The sequence below is a fragment of the Nyctereutes procyonoides genome, unplaced genomic scaffold, assembly GCF_905146905.1.
Source record: "Nyctereutes procyonoides isolate TBG_1078 unplaced genomic scaffold, NYPRO_anot_genome, whole genome shotgun sequence".
NCBI classification, from domain to species: domain Eukaryota; kingdom Metazoa; phylum Chordata; class Mammalia; order Carnivora; family Canidae; genus Nyctereutes; species Nyctereutes procyonoides.
The window spans coordinates 27,860,341-27,873,434 of record NW_026575049.1 but is presented as its reverse complement, the minus strand read 5'-3'; the positions used below and the strand labels follow the sequence as shown (position 1 = coordinate 27,873,434).

The 13,094-nt window shown below is 52.0% G+C and overlaps 1 protein-coding gene and 1 pseudogene across 1 annotated transcript in view; both read left to right on the top strand.

Annotated features, from left to right (window-relative positions):
* Window positions 1-5,981: 5,981 nt before the first annotated feature.
* Window positions 5,982-6,081, top strand: LOC129512256 (U5 spliceosomal RNA; annotated as a pseudogene).
* Window positions 6,082-11,963: 5,882 nt separating this feature from the next.
* TRIOBP (TRIO and F-actin binding protein) overlaps window positions 11,964-13,094 on the top strand; it is a 53,268-nt gene continuing 52,137 nt past the window's right edge. Inside the window, exon 1 of the mRNA XM_055329024.1 lies at window positions 11,964-12,080. Within this exon, the coding sequence (XP_055184999.1) occupies window positions 11,967-12,080 (114 nt within the window). The 5' untranslated portion in view covers window positions 11,964-11,966. The remainder of the gene's footprint in view (window positions 12,081-13,094) is intronic.

The following is a 13,094-nucleotide window of genomic DNA, read 5'->3' as shown; positions in this document are numbered from 1 at the left end:
CCAGCCATGCCCCAGCCTGGGCCCTAAGGTCCTGTCCTGTCTCAGCCGGGCTGTCCCCATAACCCAGTACCGAGGTGGTGACTCTATGGCCCAGGACTGGGATGCTAGCACCTCTCTGGTCCAGAGCTTGGGCCCTGGAAGGGGCAGACAGGTGAGAGCTGGCTCCCCCCAGGAGGAGCCTTTAGAGCCAAATCTGGGGCATCTACCTAAATGTCTGCCTCACCGAGCCATCATCAGATTTGTGAAACTGAGTGGTCTGTTTGTCCCTGACCCTGCTGCCATGTGCCAAGGGCAGGCTTCTGAGACAGTAGAAACTATTAGGGAAATGGGTCCATCCTCACTCTCCAGCAGTGGGTATGAAAGTATTAGGTCTGGGCCCCCTTTCCCAGGTTACAGATCAACATGACCTGTTGGGTACACTGGTAGGAACCAGAGTCCTCTCACTACTCGAGCAGGCTGGGATCCCTGGGTGGCGCAGCGGTTTAGTGCCTGCCTTTGGCCCAGGGCACGATCCTGGAGACGCGGAATCGAATCCCACGTCGGGCTCCCAGTGCATGGAGCCTGCTTCTCCCTCTGCCTATGTCTCTGCCCCTCCCTCCCTCTCTCTCTCTCTCTCTCTCTCTCTCTGACTATCATAAAAAAAAAAAAAAAAAAAGAGCAGGCTGCTGGGGCAGGTGGGTGAGCAGTGCCAGGCTCTGCTCTTTACTGGCTGAGACTTTGGGTCTGTCCCTTCTTGGCCTCATTGGTCTTCTCAGCTGAAATTGAAGTGGTGGAAGCAGATGAGTTCCAGAGCATTCCCCACCCCCCGAACTTGGGCCTCTTCCCTAGGTTTCTAGTAGCTCCTGGAAAGAGACCAAAAAAGGAGTGATCAACCCTTCTTAAAGAAAATGTAGGGGATCCCTGGGTGGCGCAGCGGTTTGGCGCCTGCCTTTGGCCCAGGGCGTGATCCTGGAGACCCTGGATCAAATCCCACATCGGGCTCCCGGTGCATGGAGCCTGCTTCTCCCTCTGCCTGTGTCTCTGCCTCTCTCTCTCTCTCTGTGTGACTATCATAAATAAATAAAAAATTAAAAAAAAATCTTAAAAAAAAAAAAAAAAAAAAAAGAATATCTTAAAAAAAAAAAAAAATAAAGAAAATGTAGGGGGATCCCTGGGTGGCTCAGTGGTTTAGTGCCACCTTCGGCCCAGGGCATGATCCTGGAGACCTGGGATCAAGTCCCGCGTTGGGCTCCCTGCATGGAGCCTGTTTCTCCCTCTGCCTGTGTCTCTGCCTCTTTCTCTGTCTCTCATGAATAAATACATAAAGTCTTAAAAAAAAAAAAAAAGAAAGAAAATGTATCTCAACTCACCTGAAGAGTATGACCCTTTCCAAGCAGACTCTGCAAGAGGCCAGGTGATGTTCTGCAAGGTTGCTGGTTTTTCATGCTCTTCAGATGTGGCTTCAGAAAACCAGTCTTTACCCTTCCTTGTCCCAGCTTGTGAGTGACCCACCTGACACGCCCCACTGTCACCTGAGCGAGCAGGGTAGAATCCTGAGTGCAGCAGGTAGATGCACCGGCGGGGACAGCCAGGGCACCTGTTAGGGGACATTGTCAGACACCACCAGCCCTTGCCACTTACTGCTTCCTGTGACTGAGTCAGAGCACAGGAATCCGGGCAGTGCCCTGGTTAGGAGACCATGTTGTGCCCTAACACTAGTACTGCAAGGGGAGTAGATGTGCCTTCAGCCCCAGCAGAACCCCAGCAGAGCTCAGGATCAGTGAGAGGTGGACAAGGTGACGGGGGAATGCAGTGACAGGAGCAGTGACGAGCACAGGTGCAAGTTCCAGCTGGCCCCGGGGTGTTGGAGGATCTGGCGGGAGGGAGCTGAAGTCCCAAGCAGGTCTTGCTTTGGCTCAGCCCACGGAGAGCTGCCATTGGGCAGGCTCAGGAACAGAGGCTCCGTTAAGCTGTGTCTGGGGGTGACTGGCGTGCCCCATATCACCATCGAGACCCACCATCTGGTGCCTCTCTGAAGGCCACCCCTGGACTTAGCCACTGGCAGCTCAGGGCATATGGCTGGGAAGGTGCTGTGACCTGGCTCTTTAGCTCCTTCCACTGCTCTTCCTGCTGCCTTCCTGTTATTGGGGTGTAGTGACTCGCTCTGCTGGGCTGCCCCTGTCCTGCACAGTGGGGGGGCCTGCCAGCAAGCTCCCCAGGTGGTTCTCATCCTCAACCTGGGGCAGTGAGTGTGAGCCTTGCCCTTCATGGCCCCAGGGAGCAGAACCCATCCTGGGCCCGAGGGGTTAGTGCATGCAGCAGGGTTTGAGTCCTGACTTGAGTCCCAACTCCACCACTTGGTGTCTGTGTGAGCGCTTTGCTGTGCTGACCTCTCTGGGTGTATCCCTGTGTGTAAGATGAGAAGACACCTATGTCCTAGGGGTGCCCCAAGGCTGAAATGAGCCCGTATGCGTGAACCACCTCCCACAGCACCTGACGTTCCCAGGGTGCACCTGCAGTGTATGCTCACGGCCACTGCTGTCCGCTGCAACATCTGACCCAGGTCTCTTCTCCCGCTCCCAGTGACACGGGGTCATTACCACTTCCATCTACAGTTTGTGACATTTACAAGTATTAAATTCTCCTCCACTCTCTTCTATATGTGCCATCTGCATCTTTGAGCAGGGAAACTGAGTGAGCGATTTTGCCAATCTTGAAATCAGAAGTGGTGGAATCAGAACCCTATAGAGAACTTGCCTTTTCTCCCCAGAACCTGGATCTTTTCCTCTTGACTCTCTCTGTCTTGTGGGCCTCCTTGGCTTGGGGCTTCTAGGGGCTTTATAAAGAAGGATTAGATTTAGCTGCATATAATGTACAACAGAATTTAGCAGTTTATATAAGAGGAGGTTAACAGGGAGGTAACTAGCCTGGAGCTGGGGGGCTGGGGTGACAGGCTTTGAGCTTTTTGTTTTGGGCCATTTTCAACACACAGCGTTCACCTCACGGTCCAAGATGGCCATTTGAGCTTCAGCCATCATGTGCCTTTCAGCTAGCAGGAAGGAGAAAGGATTGAAGAACTTGTTCCTCCTTTTTAGAACATTTGACAATTGTCATGTGCCATCATTTGGGCAGAAGGTGAAGACGGGCCGGACAGAGAAGCAGCTCCAGCTGCAGATAGGGCTATGATTGTGGCCCATTCTGGAGAACCCTGTGCCCATGTAAGAATTGAGGACTGTGTTGCTAACTGAAGGGAGAGTTAGTATTAGGGTACAAGCTACAGAGTCTCCCGCAGAAGCCAGATATATAAGGAAAAGGCTGCCAGGGGGGGTATCCAACTGTGTGGAACTACAGCCACAGCAGACTCTTTTTCTGTTCCTGGGTTACTGCACTGAACTTTCCTGATGGGTCAGGCCCTGTGCTAGCAGAAGGAACGAGGCCTCTCAACTCAGGAAAGACGGTAGGATGTGTTTGGGGGTTACTGAGCCCTCCCCAGGGGATGAGGGTAGGAGCTGAAGAGGAGATGTTTCTGTGCCAGGGAGGCTGAAGCTTTCATCCTCTCCAAGGTGCCCTGGACCTCAGAGGCTTGAAGCCCCCAGGTTTGAGCTGTGGTGTCAGTGGCTCTGGCAGGGAGTTCCCCAGTTTGTCCTGAGATAGAGACCTCACAGCCATTTCTGTTGTGGGTGGGCCCAGCATGACTAGAGTCCTCCAGGTTTCGAGCTGACATCTTCCAGATGTGGGAGGTGCTCTTTAGATGTTCACAGGCTGTTCATGGCCTTTGTTGCTCTGAGCAGTGTCCTCCAGCCCTGGGAATTGATCCTTCACCCTCCCCTCACATGGGCTCCAGTGACACTTTGTGTTTCCTTCTTATAAACACTGAACACATTGTAACCTGGTTCTGTCTGTCTCCACTAGCTGACCATGAGCCTTCTGAGTGAGAAGTTGTATCAGTAACTGCTGTGTTTCTGCTGTGGGCACAGTTCGCAGCCAGTCCTGGCTAGATTACACGGATTGGATTTACACCCAATCCCCCTCTCCACAGGTGTTCCCAGTGACCCTTGAAATCTGTTCTAGAATTTTCTTGGTAGCAGTGCCCTGTTTGTTTGTCTGCAAGTTTCTGAATCTGTTTTGTTTTCTCCTTCCCTTCACCACATCCATCGCTCCTGGGCCCCTGCTGAAATCTTTCCCCATCCAGTGAACTTTGCCCTCTCTCCCTTCCACCCTATTCAGCACGATTGCCAAATAACAACCAAAAGAAAAGAAAAAGGATAGGAAAATAATTTATTGAGCACTTCTCGTGTGTGAGTCACATTATTAACTCACAGCAGCATCGCAAAGTGGGTATTAGCTCCATTTGACAGGCGAATAGACTGAGTCACTGGTTACATAATTGTCAGAAGTTACCTGTCATGGCTAGTAGGACATGGTCCTTGCATTCCATGGAGGGGGCAGACACATGGAAGTCCCTTGGAAAGTCAGGGGTTCAACAAAATGTTAAGAGGGCAGACATCCTTACAGGCCCAGAGGGCAGAGAGGAGGGCATCCAAGAAGGCTTCTGAGAGGAGGTGATCCTTGATGTGAATCTTGAAAGATGACTTGGGTTGGCCAGGCATCTGGGGGAGAGGATGGGCAGGCAGACAGTGGGCCTGGGTGAGCAAAGGTGGGGAGTGGCCAGAGGGGACTACCGTGGCAGTTGTAGAGGCCCACGGGCACAGACCCTAAAGGGCCTCAAATACTGAGCTAAGGATCTGGACCCTTACCCTGTGGGCAGTGGGAGCCCCTGAGGTGGGGTTGGGAAGTTGCCAGGGGAAAGTTGGAGTCAGTGATTGTTTTTAGAGAGATCTCCCTGGTGGCAGCATAGAGGCTGCACTGAGAGTACTAGAGGCTCCAAGACCCTGTTGTAGTTACTCCGGGAGAGGCAAGGAGGCCCTCCTCCCATGCAGGCACCCATTCACTCTCTCACCAACCATTTATTGTGCACCTATGAAGTCCCAGTCACTGGGGATACGTTGGTGAGCAAGAGAGGGTGGTTCTTGCCCTCTAGTGACTTACATTTCATGAGCTGTAGCCATGGGGATGGAGTGGAGAACACTGGAGAGGTGCTGAGAATAGTAGCATTTATTGAGCACTTACTATATACCAGCTCCTCTTTACATGGTTTAACTCACTGAGTCCTCCCAGTAACCCCACAGTCTAGGCAACTCCATTAAGCCCATTTTGCAGTTGAGGTACACTGAGGTGGCCCCCTCAGGAAGCAAGTCCCACTCTAGATACATTATACTGCCCGACTGGCTGAACAAGCCAAGTCTTACCTGCAAAGAGGCGCACTCACAGGTCTACAAGGTGAGGGACGCCCCAGGAGCTGTGTGAGTCCCGCACAGGATCTCAGCACAGTACAGTGAGCCGTGACTAAAGACTGGGGAAGCCAGGGAGGGCTTCCTGGAGAGGGTGCCATTTAAGCTATCACTAAGGGAATGAAAAATCTGTCTGTGATTTACGTTTTCAGAGACACAGCAGAGGACAGAAGGCCTGAACATTAGTTTAGTTTGACTCACAGAGTATTTAAAAACAATTTGACCAGGGGTGCTTGGGTAGTTCAGTCGGTTGAGCATCCAACTCTTGATTTCTGCTCAAGTCATAATTTCAGGGTTGTAGGGTGGAGCCCCAAGAGTCGGGCTCTGCACTCAGTGGGGAGTCTGCTTGAGAGTCTCTCCCTCTGCCCCCCACCTAAAACAAATAAATCTTTATTTTTTTTTAATTTTTTTTATTTATTTATGATAGTCACAGAGAGAGAGAGAGAGGCAGAGACACAGGCAGAGGGAGAAGCAGGCTCCATGCACCGGGAGCCCGATGTGGGATTTGATCCCGGATCTCCAGGATCGCGCCCTGGGCCAAAGGCAGGTGCCAAACCGCTGCGCCACCCAGGGATCCCCGAATAAATCTTTAAAACAAAACCCAAATCCCCTCCCAACAATTTGACTATAGTGATAATAATAATAATCTGACTTCTCTGGTTTTTCTTCAGATCGTTTTTTGCCCTTTACTAAAGAATTCCGTGGAGTGGAACAATTCTGAGTGTTTACCCAGTTTTTTGAGGCAAAAACCCAACCAAAACCAAAACCAAAATAATTCAACTTAGCCATATTTTCACACGTCAAGAAGTTTCTGACTTCTTCAGTAGAAGTTAAGCCTGGCTGCACTGGACTGCCGCTTCCTAGGGTCGCCGTGGGCTGGAGTCAGCTCTGTGACCCTATTAGAGATGCTCGGTGGGGCCACGGCCCCTTCCATCTCTACCTTGCCTATTCTGGCCTCAGGGAACAGCATGAGCAAAGATAGAGGTGACTCCCTGCAGAGACTCCACAGGGAAAGGAGTGAAGCTGAGAATAAATGGTGACAGTGGTGGTGTGCGCTGCCCTGGCTGCCACTGCGCCCTTACCCCTGAGCCATCTGAGCAATCCTGCAGGACTCTGGGAGTGTGTTTTTTAAGACCAGGCTCTGTCATCAAGTAACTGAGTGGCTTTGGGCAACTTGCTTTGGCCTTGAGTTTCACTTCTATGCAACAGGAATGGTGACATGGTGATGGCTGCCTTTCTCATCACAGGGAGGTATTGGGAGAAACCCGACTGTGTCTGCAGAGAGGCCAGCTTTGCCCCCACGGGAAAAGGAGGGGCTGTTATTACTTAGATGACTGAAGGCCCCTCTTTGGGCCTCAACCAGTCTTTTTTTTTTCCTTCTTTTTAATTTTTATTTATTTATGATAGTCACACACACACACACACACACACACACACACACACAGAGAGAGAGAGAGAGGCAGAGACATAGGCAGAGGGAGAAGCAGGCTCCATGCACCGGGAGCCCAATGTGGGATTCAATCCCCGGTCTCCAGGATCGCGCCCTGGGCCAAAGGCAGGTGCTAAACCGCTGCACCACCCAGGGATCCCAGGCCTCAACCAGTCTTACAGCCACTGTTGCCCTACCAAGAGAGGGGCCTCTTCCAACAGTCCCCGGAGCTCCCTGGCCTCCTCCTCCTGCCTCCTTGCAGTCATCTCTTGTTCAGCACACTGGCTGCTGCCCACCTGTCTGCCATCCTCTCCTGCCCTCCAGGGGCCCAGCCAAACAGCTCCAGAGCTAGGGAGTGTGCTCAGGACAATCCTCATCCTTTCTCCGAACTCTTCCCCTCTTCCCTCCTCTCCTCCAACCTCACTGCTCGGTCCCCTCTGCCCCATTCTTCCCCAGGCCCTGTAGGCTCACTCCCTCTCCTCCAGGGCTTTGCTTAGATGTCACCATCTCAGTGAGGCCTTCCCTGATCACTTTATATCAAATGTAATGTCCTTCCCATACCAATCACTTCCACCCTCCTTCCTGGCTTCATTTTTCTTTTTTTTTTTAAATTTTTTTAAAAATTTATTTATTTATGATAGTCACAGAGGAGAGAGAGAGGAGAGAGAGAGAGAGAGGCAGAGGCAGAGACATAGGCAGAGGGAGAAGCAGGCTCCATGCACCGGGAGCCCGATATGGGATTCGATCCCAGGTCTCCAGGATCGCGCCCTGAGCCAAAGGCAGGCGCCAAACCGCTGCGCCACCCAGGGATCCCCTGGCTTCATTTTTCATCTTAGCACCTCTCACCAGCCTGCTTACTCCATTTACTGCTTATTTATCTTGTTTGGCTTCAGGCCTCCTGGGTGGCTCAGTGAGTTGAGTGTTTGACTCTTGATTTCTGCTTAGGCCTTGATCTCAGGATCATGGGATGGAGCCCCAAGAAGAGTCCCCCATGGCATTGGGCTCCTTGCTTAGCAAGGAGTCTGCTTGGGATTCTCTCTCTCCATCAACCCCTGCTCCCCATCCCTCTCTCTAATAAATAAATCTTAATTTTTTTTTTTTATGATAGTCACAGAGAGAGAGAGAGAGAGGCAGAGACACAGGCAGAGGGAGAAGCAGGCTCCACGCACCGGGAGCCCGATATGGGATTCGATCCCGGGTCTCCAGGATCGTGCCCTGGGCCAAAGGCAGGCGCCAAACCACTGCGCCACCCAGGGATCCCTCTAATAAATAAATCTTTATCTTGTTTGGGGTCTGTCTCCACTAGAATGGAAGCACCAAGGAAGCAGGAGATTCAATCTTTTGTTTGCTAAGTATTCTCAGCATACACAACTCACTAAGTAGGGGTTTCTTAAATATTCAATGAATTGAGTTGTCAGGAGGGTCACCCAGAGTTAGCTCCAGGTTTTACTGATTCGTAGGGGTGGGTGGCTAAAGGACCCCAGCCATGTCCTGACTTTTTTTATTATTATTTATTATTTATTTATTTATTTATTTATTTATTTATTTATTTATGATAGGCACACAGTGAGAGAGAGAGAGGCAGAGACACAGGCAGAGGGAGAAGCAGGCTCCATGCACCGGGAGCCCAACGTGGGACTCGATCCCGGCTCTCCAGGATCACGCCCCGGGCCAAAGGCAGGCGCTAAACCGCTGCGCCACCCAGGGATCCCATGTCCTGGCCTTCAAACGCAAACCAATTGTTTAATCCACACCACGCTCAGAAAGGTCAAGTAACTTTCTCAAGATCACACAGCCAAGAGGCGCTAGAGCTGTATGTTGAACCTCAGTCTCACTACTTCCTGTTTTGTTCACAGTAATTGGGATCATGCTGAAAACTCATTATCCTTGTTCCTAAACTGTGTCTCCACCTGTTCCATCCTGGGCCAGGATGACATGTTCAGTGACTATCTCCTCCACTGGTCAATGTGCTTCTCATCTCTGAAGGAGGCACATTTTATTCATTTTACCATTCCCCAGTGCCCAGCACAGATACAGTAAAAGTCTGAGTGAATTAGGGAATGAAGATGCTCTGTGGTGCTAGTGGAGTCAGACACCCCAGGTTTTTAGTCTTGGCTCTGCCTTTTACTAGCTGTGTGACACTGGCAAGTTAATTGTCCTTAGTTGCTGTGAAATGAGGATCTCTGTACTTAACCCTTTCGGTTACAGTATCCTAATGAATGTAAAGATTTTGGAATAGGAGTTGGCACATAGGGTAGAATAAATGTCAGCTTAAAAGTGGAGACAGAGGGCAGCCCGCGTGGCTCAGCAGTTTAGCGCTGCCTTCAGCCCAAGGCCTGATCCTGGAGACTTGGGATCCAGTCCCGCGTTTGGGCTCCTTGCATGGAGCCTGCTTCTCCCTCCGCCTGTATCTCTGCCTCTGTGTGTGTGTGTGTGTGTGTGTGTGTGTGTGTGTGTGTGATGAATAAATGAATAAAAAAAATCTTAAAAAAAAATAGTGGAGACAGAGGGACGCCTGGGTGGCTCAGCAGTTGAGCATCTGCCTTAGGCTCAGGATGTCCAGGATCCAGGATCAAGTCCCACGTCAGGCTCCCTTCAGGGAGTCTGCTTCTCCCTCTGTGTCTCTGCCTCTCTCTGTCTCCTGTGAATGAATAAATAAAATATTTTTAAAAGGGGGGGGAGGGAGGGAGATTTAAACAAACAAAACAAAAAAAGGAGTGCTGTGCATTTTGTGAGTGAGCTCTGCTTCAGTGGAAGCGAGCACATGGAGGCTGAAAACCCCTGGGTATTTCATTTCTTCCCGGCAGGTACTACTACTCTTCCCATTTTACAGAGAAGAAAACTGAGGCACAGAGAATCTAAGTCTGTAGCCCAACATCTGGGCTAAGGCCAGCCTGGGGCACTGTAGCAAGAATGCACCGGCAGGAAAGAGATCAGAGGGAGCCAGCCCGGCAGTGCCAGCCCTCTCAGGGGCCTCCTGGGAACCCAGACCCGGCGGCTCAGGCTAGACGTGCGGCGGGTCCCGCGCTCACAGGCATCTGGGCGCCGCCCGCCTCCGCCCCGCCCCTTGCCCTCGGGTTGTCCAATCCCGCAGCCTGTATGTAAATAAGCGCCTGGAACGAGCCTATACCCGAGCGGCAGGGGCGTGGTCTTCGTCCACCTCCCGGGCAACGTTCTGATTCATTGTTAAAATAGAAGCTGTGACCCCCGCATCCCACCCCGGCACTCCCTGTGCGCGGAAACCCGAGCCAGGTCAGTAGTAGCGCGCAGCGGAAAGGGGGCGGGGGGGCGGGGAGACGACGCTGAGTGGGGTCAGGTAGAGGGGCGAGGCGTACGGAGAGGGACTGGCTGACCCGCTGGAGAGGTCCAGGAGCCCACTCCCCGGGTGGGGCATGGGGGTCCGCCCAAGGTTTCTCTCTGTTGCAGCCACACCTAATGTGCATTTTAGAGGATCCTGCCGACTGGTTGAGGGTAAGGAGGAGGGGGGAGCGGGAGCAGTGAGGGGCACGTGGGATAGGGCCCCCATCCGCCCCCGGGGAAAGGAGCAGTCTTCTCTGTCTCAGGCGATGCTCCTTTATGTGGCCAGACCAGGAAAGAACCGCCCAAGCTGGGCGGGACCAGTGCGTGTCGCACCCCCCACCCCCACTACTGGGGCAGGGGTCGTTGGGGGGGACCACGGCCCAGGGAGGGTGGAAGGGCCGGTGGGTACCCCCCTCACACACACACACCCAGGCCCTGCCGCCTCCCCAGGTCTGACGTGAAGAAGCCAGGAACCTCCGCCCTGGCTGCCCCCGCCCCAGGATGTGAAATTCCCCATCAGCTGACATTGGCCATAAAGGCCTTATGTCTTGGTATGTCTGGAAACTCACCAGATGAGGGTGGTGCATGGGCGGGTGACCTGGGGCACCGCAAGGTCCGTGGGCTTTGGGGATACAGATTCCTCTTCCACCCCACTCTCCTCCTGGGGTTCAGTGTGAGCGAGGAAGGCATCTTCAGGTCACTTTTGTTGGGGCATCTTCCCTTGCCTCTGTCCCAGGGCATGGTGCTGGGGCTGTCAGTGGCCTCACCCAGATGGGAGAGCTCTGTGTTCAAGTCAGAGCACCAGAGCTTTTTTTTGGCTAAACTGTGCTGCATACTTACTGTGGGGCCTTAGGGTGTCCGCCTTTGCCCATAACTTTGTCCTCAACTCTGAAAACACCTACTGGTCTTTTGCTCCCCAGTGTTCCCCAAGGAACCTGTGTGAATTGGCGGTATGATGCAGTGCCCCTCACTTCCACCTCCAAGAGGGTGGGGAGGGACACAGACCTGGGTTTGAATCCAGTTCAGCCTAGAGCAAGGGACCTAGAGCAAGGTGTGAATCCTTGGTGAGCCTTGGTTTCAGATGCCTCCTCTGAAATTGGCATTGACTTTATCTACAATGTAGGATAACTGTGAGTCAAGCGCAGTCAACCTTTGGAGTGCATTGAATCACCTAGGATACTTGTTGAAAATGCACAACCCCAGGCCTCACCTCCAAGAGATTCTCACTGGGTGGATCTGGGCAGGGAACTGGGAATATGTTTATTTGTTTATAAAGTAATCTCAATGCCCAACGTGGGGCTCTAAGTCACAACCCTGAAATCTGGAGTCACATGCTCCACTGACTGAGTCAGCCAGGTGCTCCAAGAACATGCATTTTATTTTATTGAAAATTTTATTTATTTATTTGAGGGAGAAAGAGGGAGAGGGAGCATGAGCAGGGGGAGAGGCAGATGGAGCAACAGACTCACCATTGAGCAGGAAGCCAGATGCAAGGCAGGCTCCTAGGATCAAGATCTGAGCCCAACGTAGACATTTAGTGCTTAACCGACTGAGCTACCCAGGTGCCCCAGAACATGCATTCTATGAGCAGCTCAGCTGAGTCTAATGCAGCATCCTTGGAACACACTTCAAGCAACACAGCAGTAATGACTAGAAGTCACATGCCAAATGCTTGGCAGAGTGCCTGGTGTTTAGTAGGTGCTTAATGAGTGTTTACTGAGTGAACATACATGAGCAGATGAATGAATGGATGGATAACTTTGTTTCCTTAGCCCTTATCTGTCTAGGGGCAGCTAAGGCTGGGTTCTGGGTGGGCTGCCAGCCAATTACCTGGTCCTTGCTCCCCACCATTCTTCCCAGGCCCTACCATCGGATCACAGGAGCTACTTTGGCTTGACTCGACCAATATGGAGGGGGTGGCTGGGAATGCCCCCTGTGAGTGCTTGGAGGCCAACCTGCTTGCCCAGAGCTGCTGTCAAAACCGTTTCCACTCTGGGGAGGCTCACAGAGCAAGGCACCAGGTAGGTTTCCTGGGTAGTTGTGGTGGTGGTTTGGGATGGGGGTGTTCATGAAGGGCTGCACCAGCTGGGCCACTAACTTGTGGCCAAACTCAGATACTGGCCTTCCTCCTGGGCGCAGCTGCGGTTCTGCCATCTGTACCATGAGCCGGTGGGACCATGTCATGTTTTCCAAATGCAAGTCATTCTCCTGCTTTATGATTTTTTGCCATAGCCTCATGTAATCCAGAACTTATTTTATTGTCCTTTAAATAAACACTTTTGGGGCACCTGGGGGGCTCAGTTGGTGAGTGTCTGCTTTTGGCTGAGATCATGATCCCTGGGTCTGGGATTGAGCCCCCCAGCCCAGCATTGGGCTCTCTGCTTGGTGAGGAGTTGCTTCTCTCTCTCCCTCTCCCTCTGCGCCTCCCTGCTGCTCATGCGCTCTCTCTCCCTCGCTCTATCTCAAATAAATAAAACCCCTTTTTAAAACTTACACTAAAACAAAACTTTATATCATCACTACAAATAAGAAACTAGAATCATATCCTTTACATAGAAGGTTAAAATGGAAGAAAGATAAAGAAAAGAATCAGAAATGTCATTAAATTCTAACTAGAGAATGTCTCCTGAAAGCTCTGGGCCTGAGTCTTGTTCTTCTGTTAAAAAAAGAGATTGGCAGGTGTTATGGAGGCATAAAAGGTACCACAGCACTCACTGGAGACTTTCTCCTTGGAGGTATTGAAGGAGTGAAAGGGGAGGGGGTTTTCTCACTTTGCAATCCTCATGGTCTTAGGCCAAGCCCTGCGACGCGTAAACCCAGAGCGCCTGGTACACAAGCAACGAGAAGCGCAGGGCTGTGAATCTCCAAGGACCCTTCCAGCCTTGACCCCCACCCCCACCCCATGGGTCTTGCATCCCCAGAGGGTCCTGAGGCTCTTCTTGAGCCTGGCAGCCAGCTCCACTCAGGGCAGGGTGTTAGGCTCCACGGGGTGGCCTTTAGGAGGGAGTTAGCCCTTCAGCTTCGGAGCCAGGCAA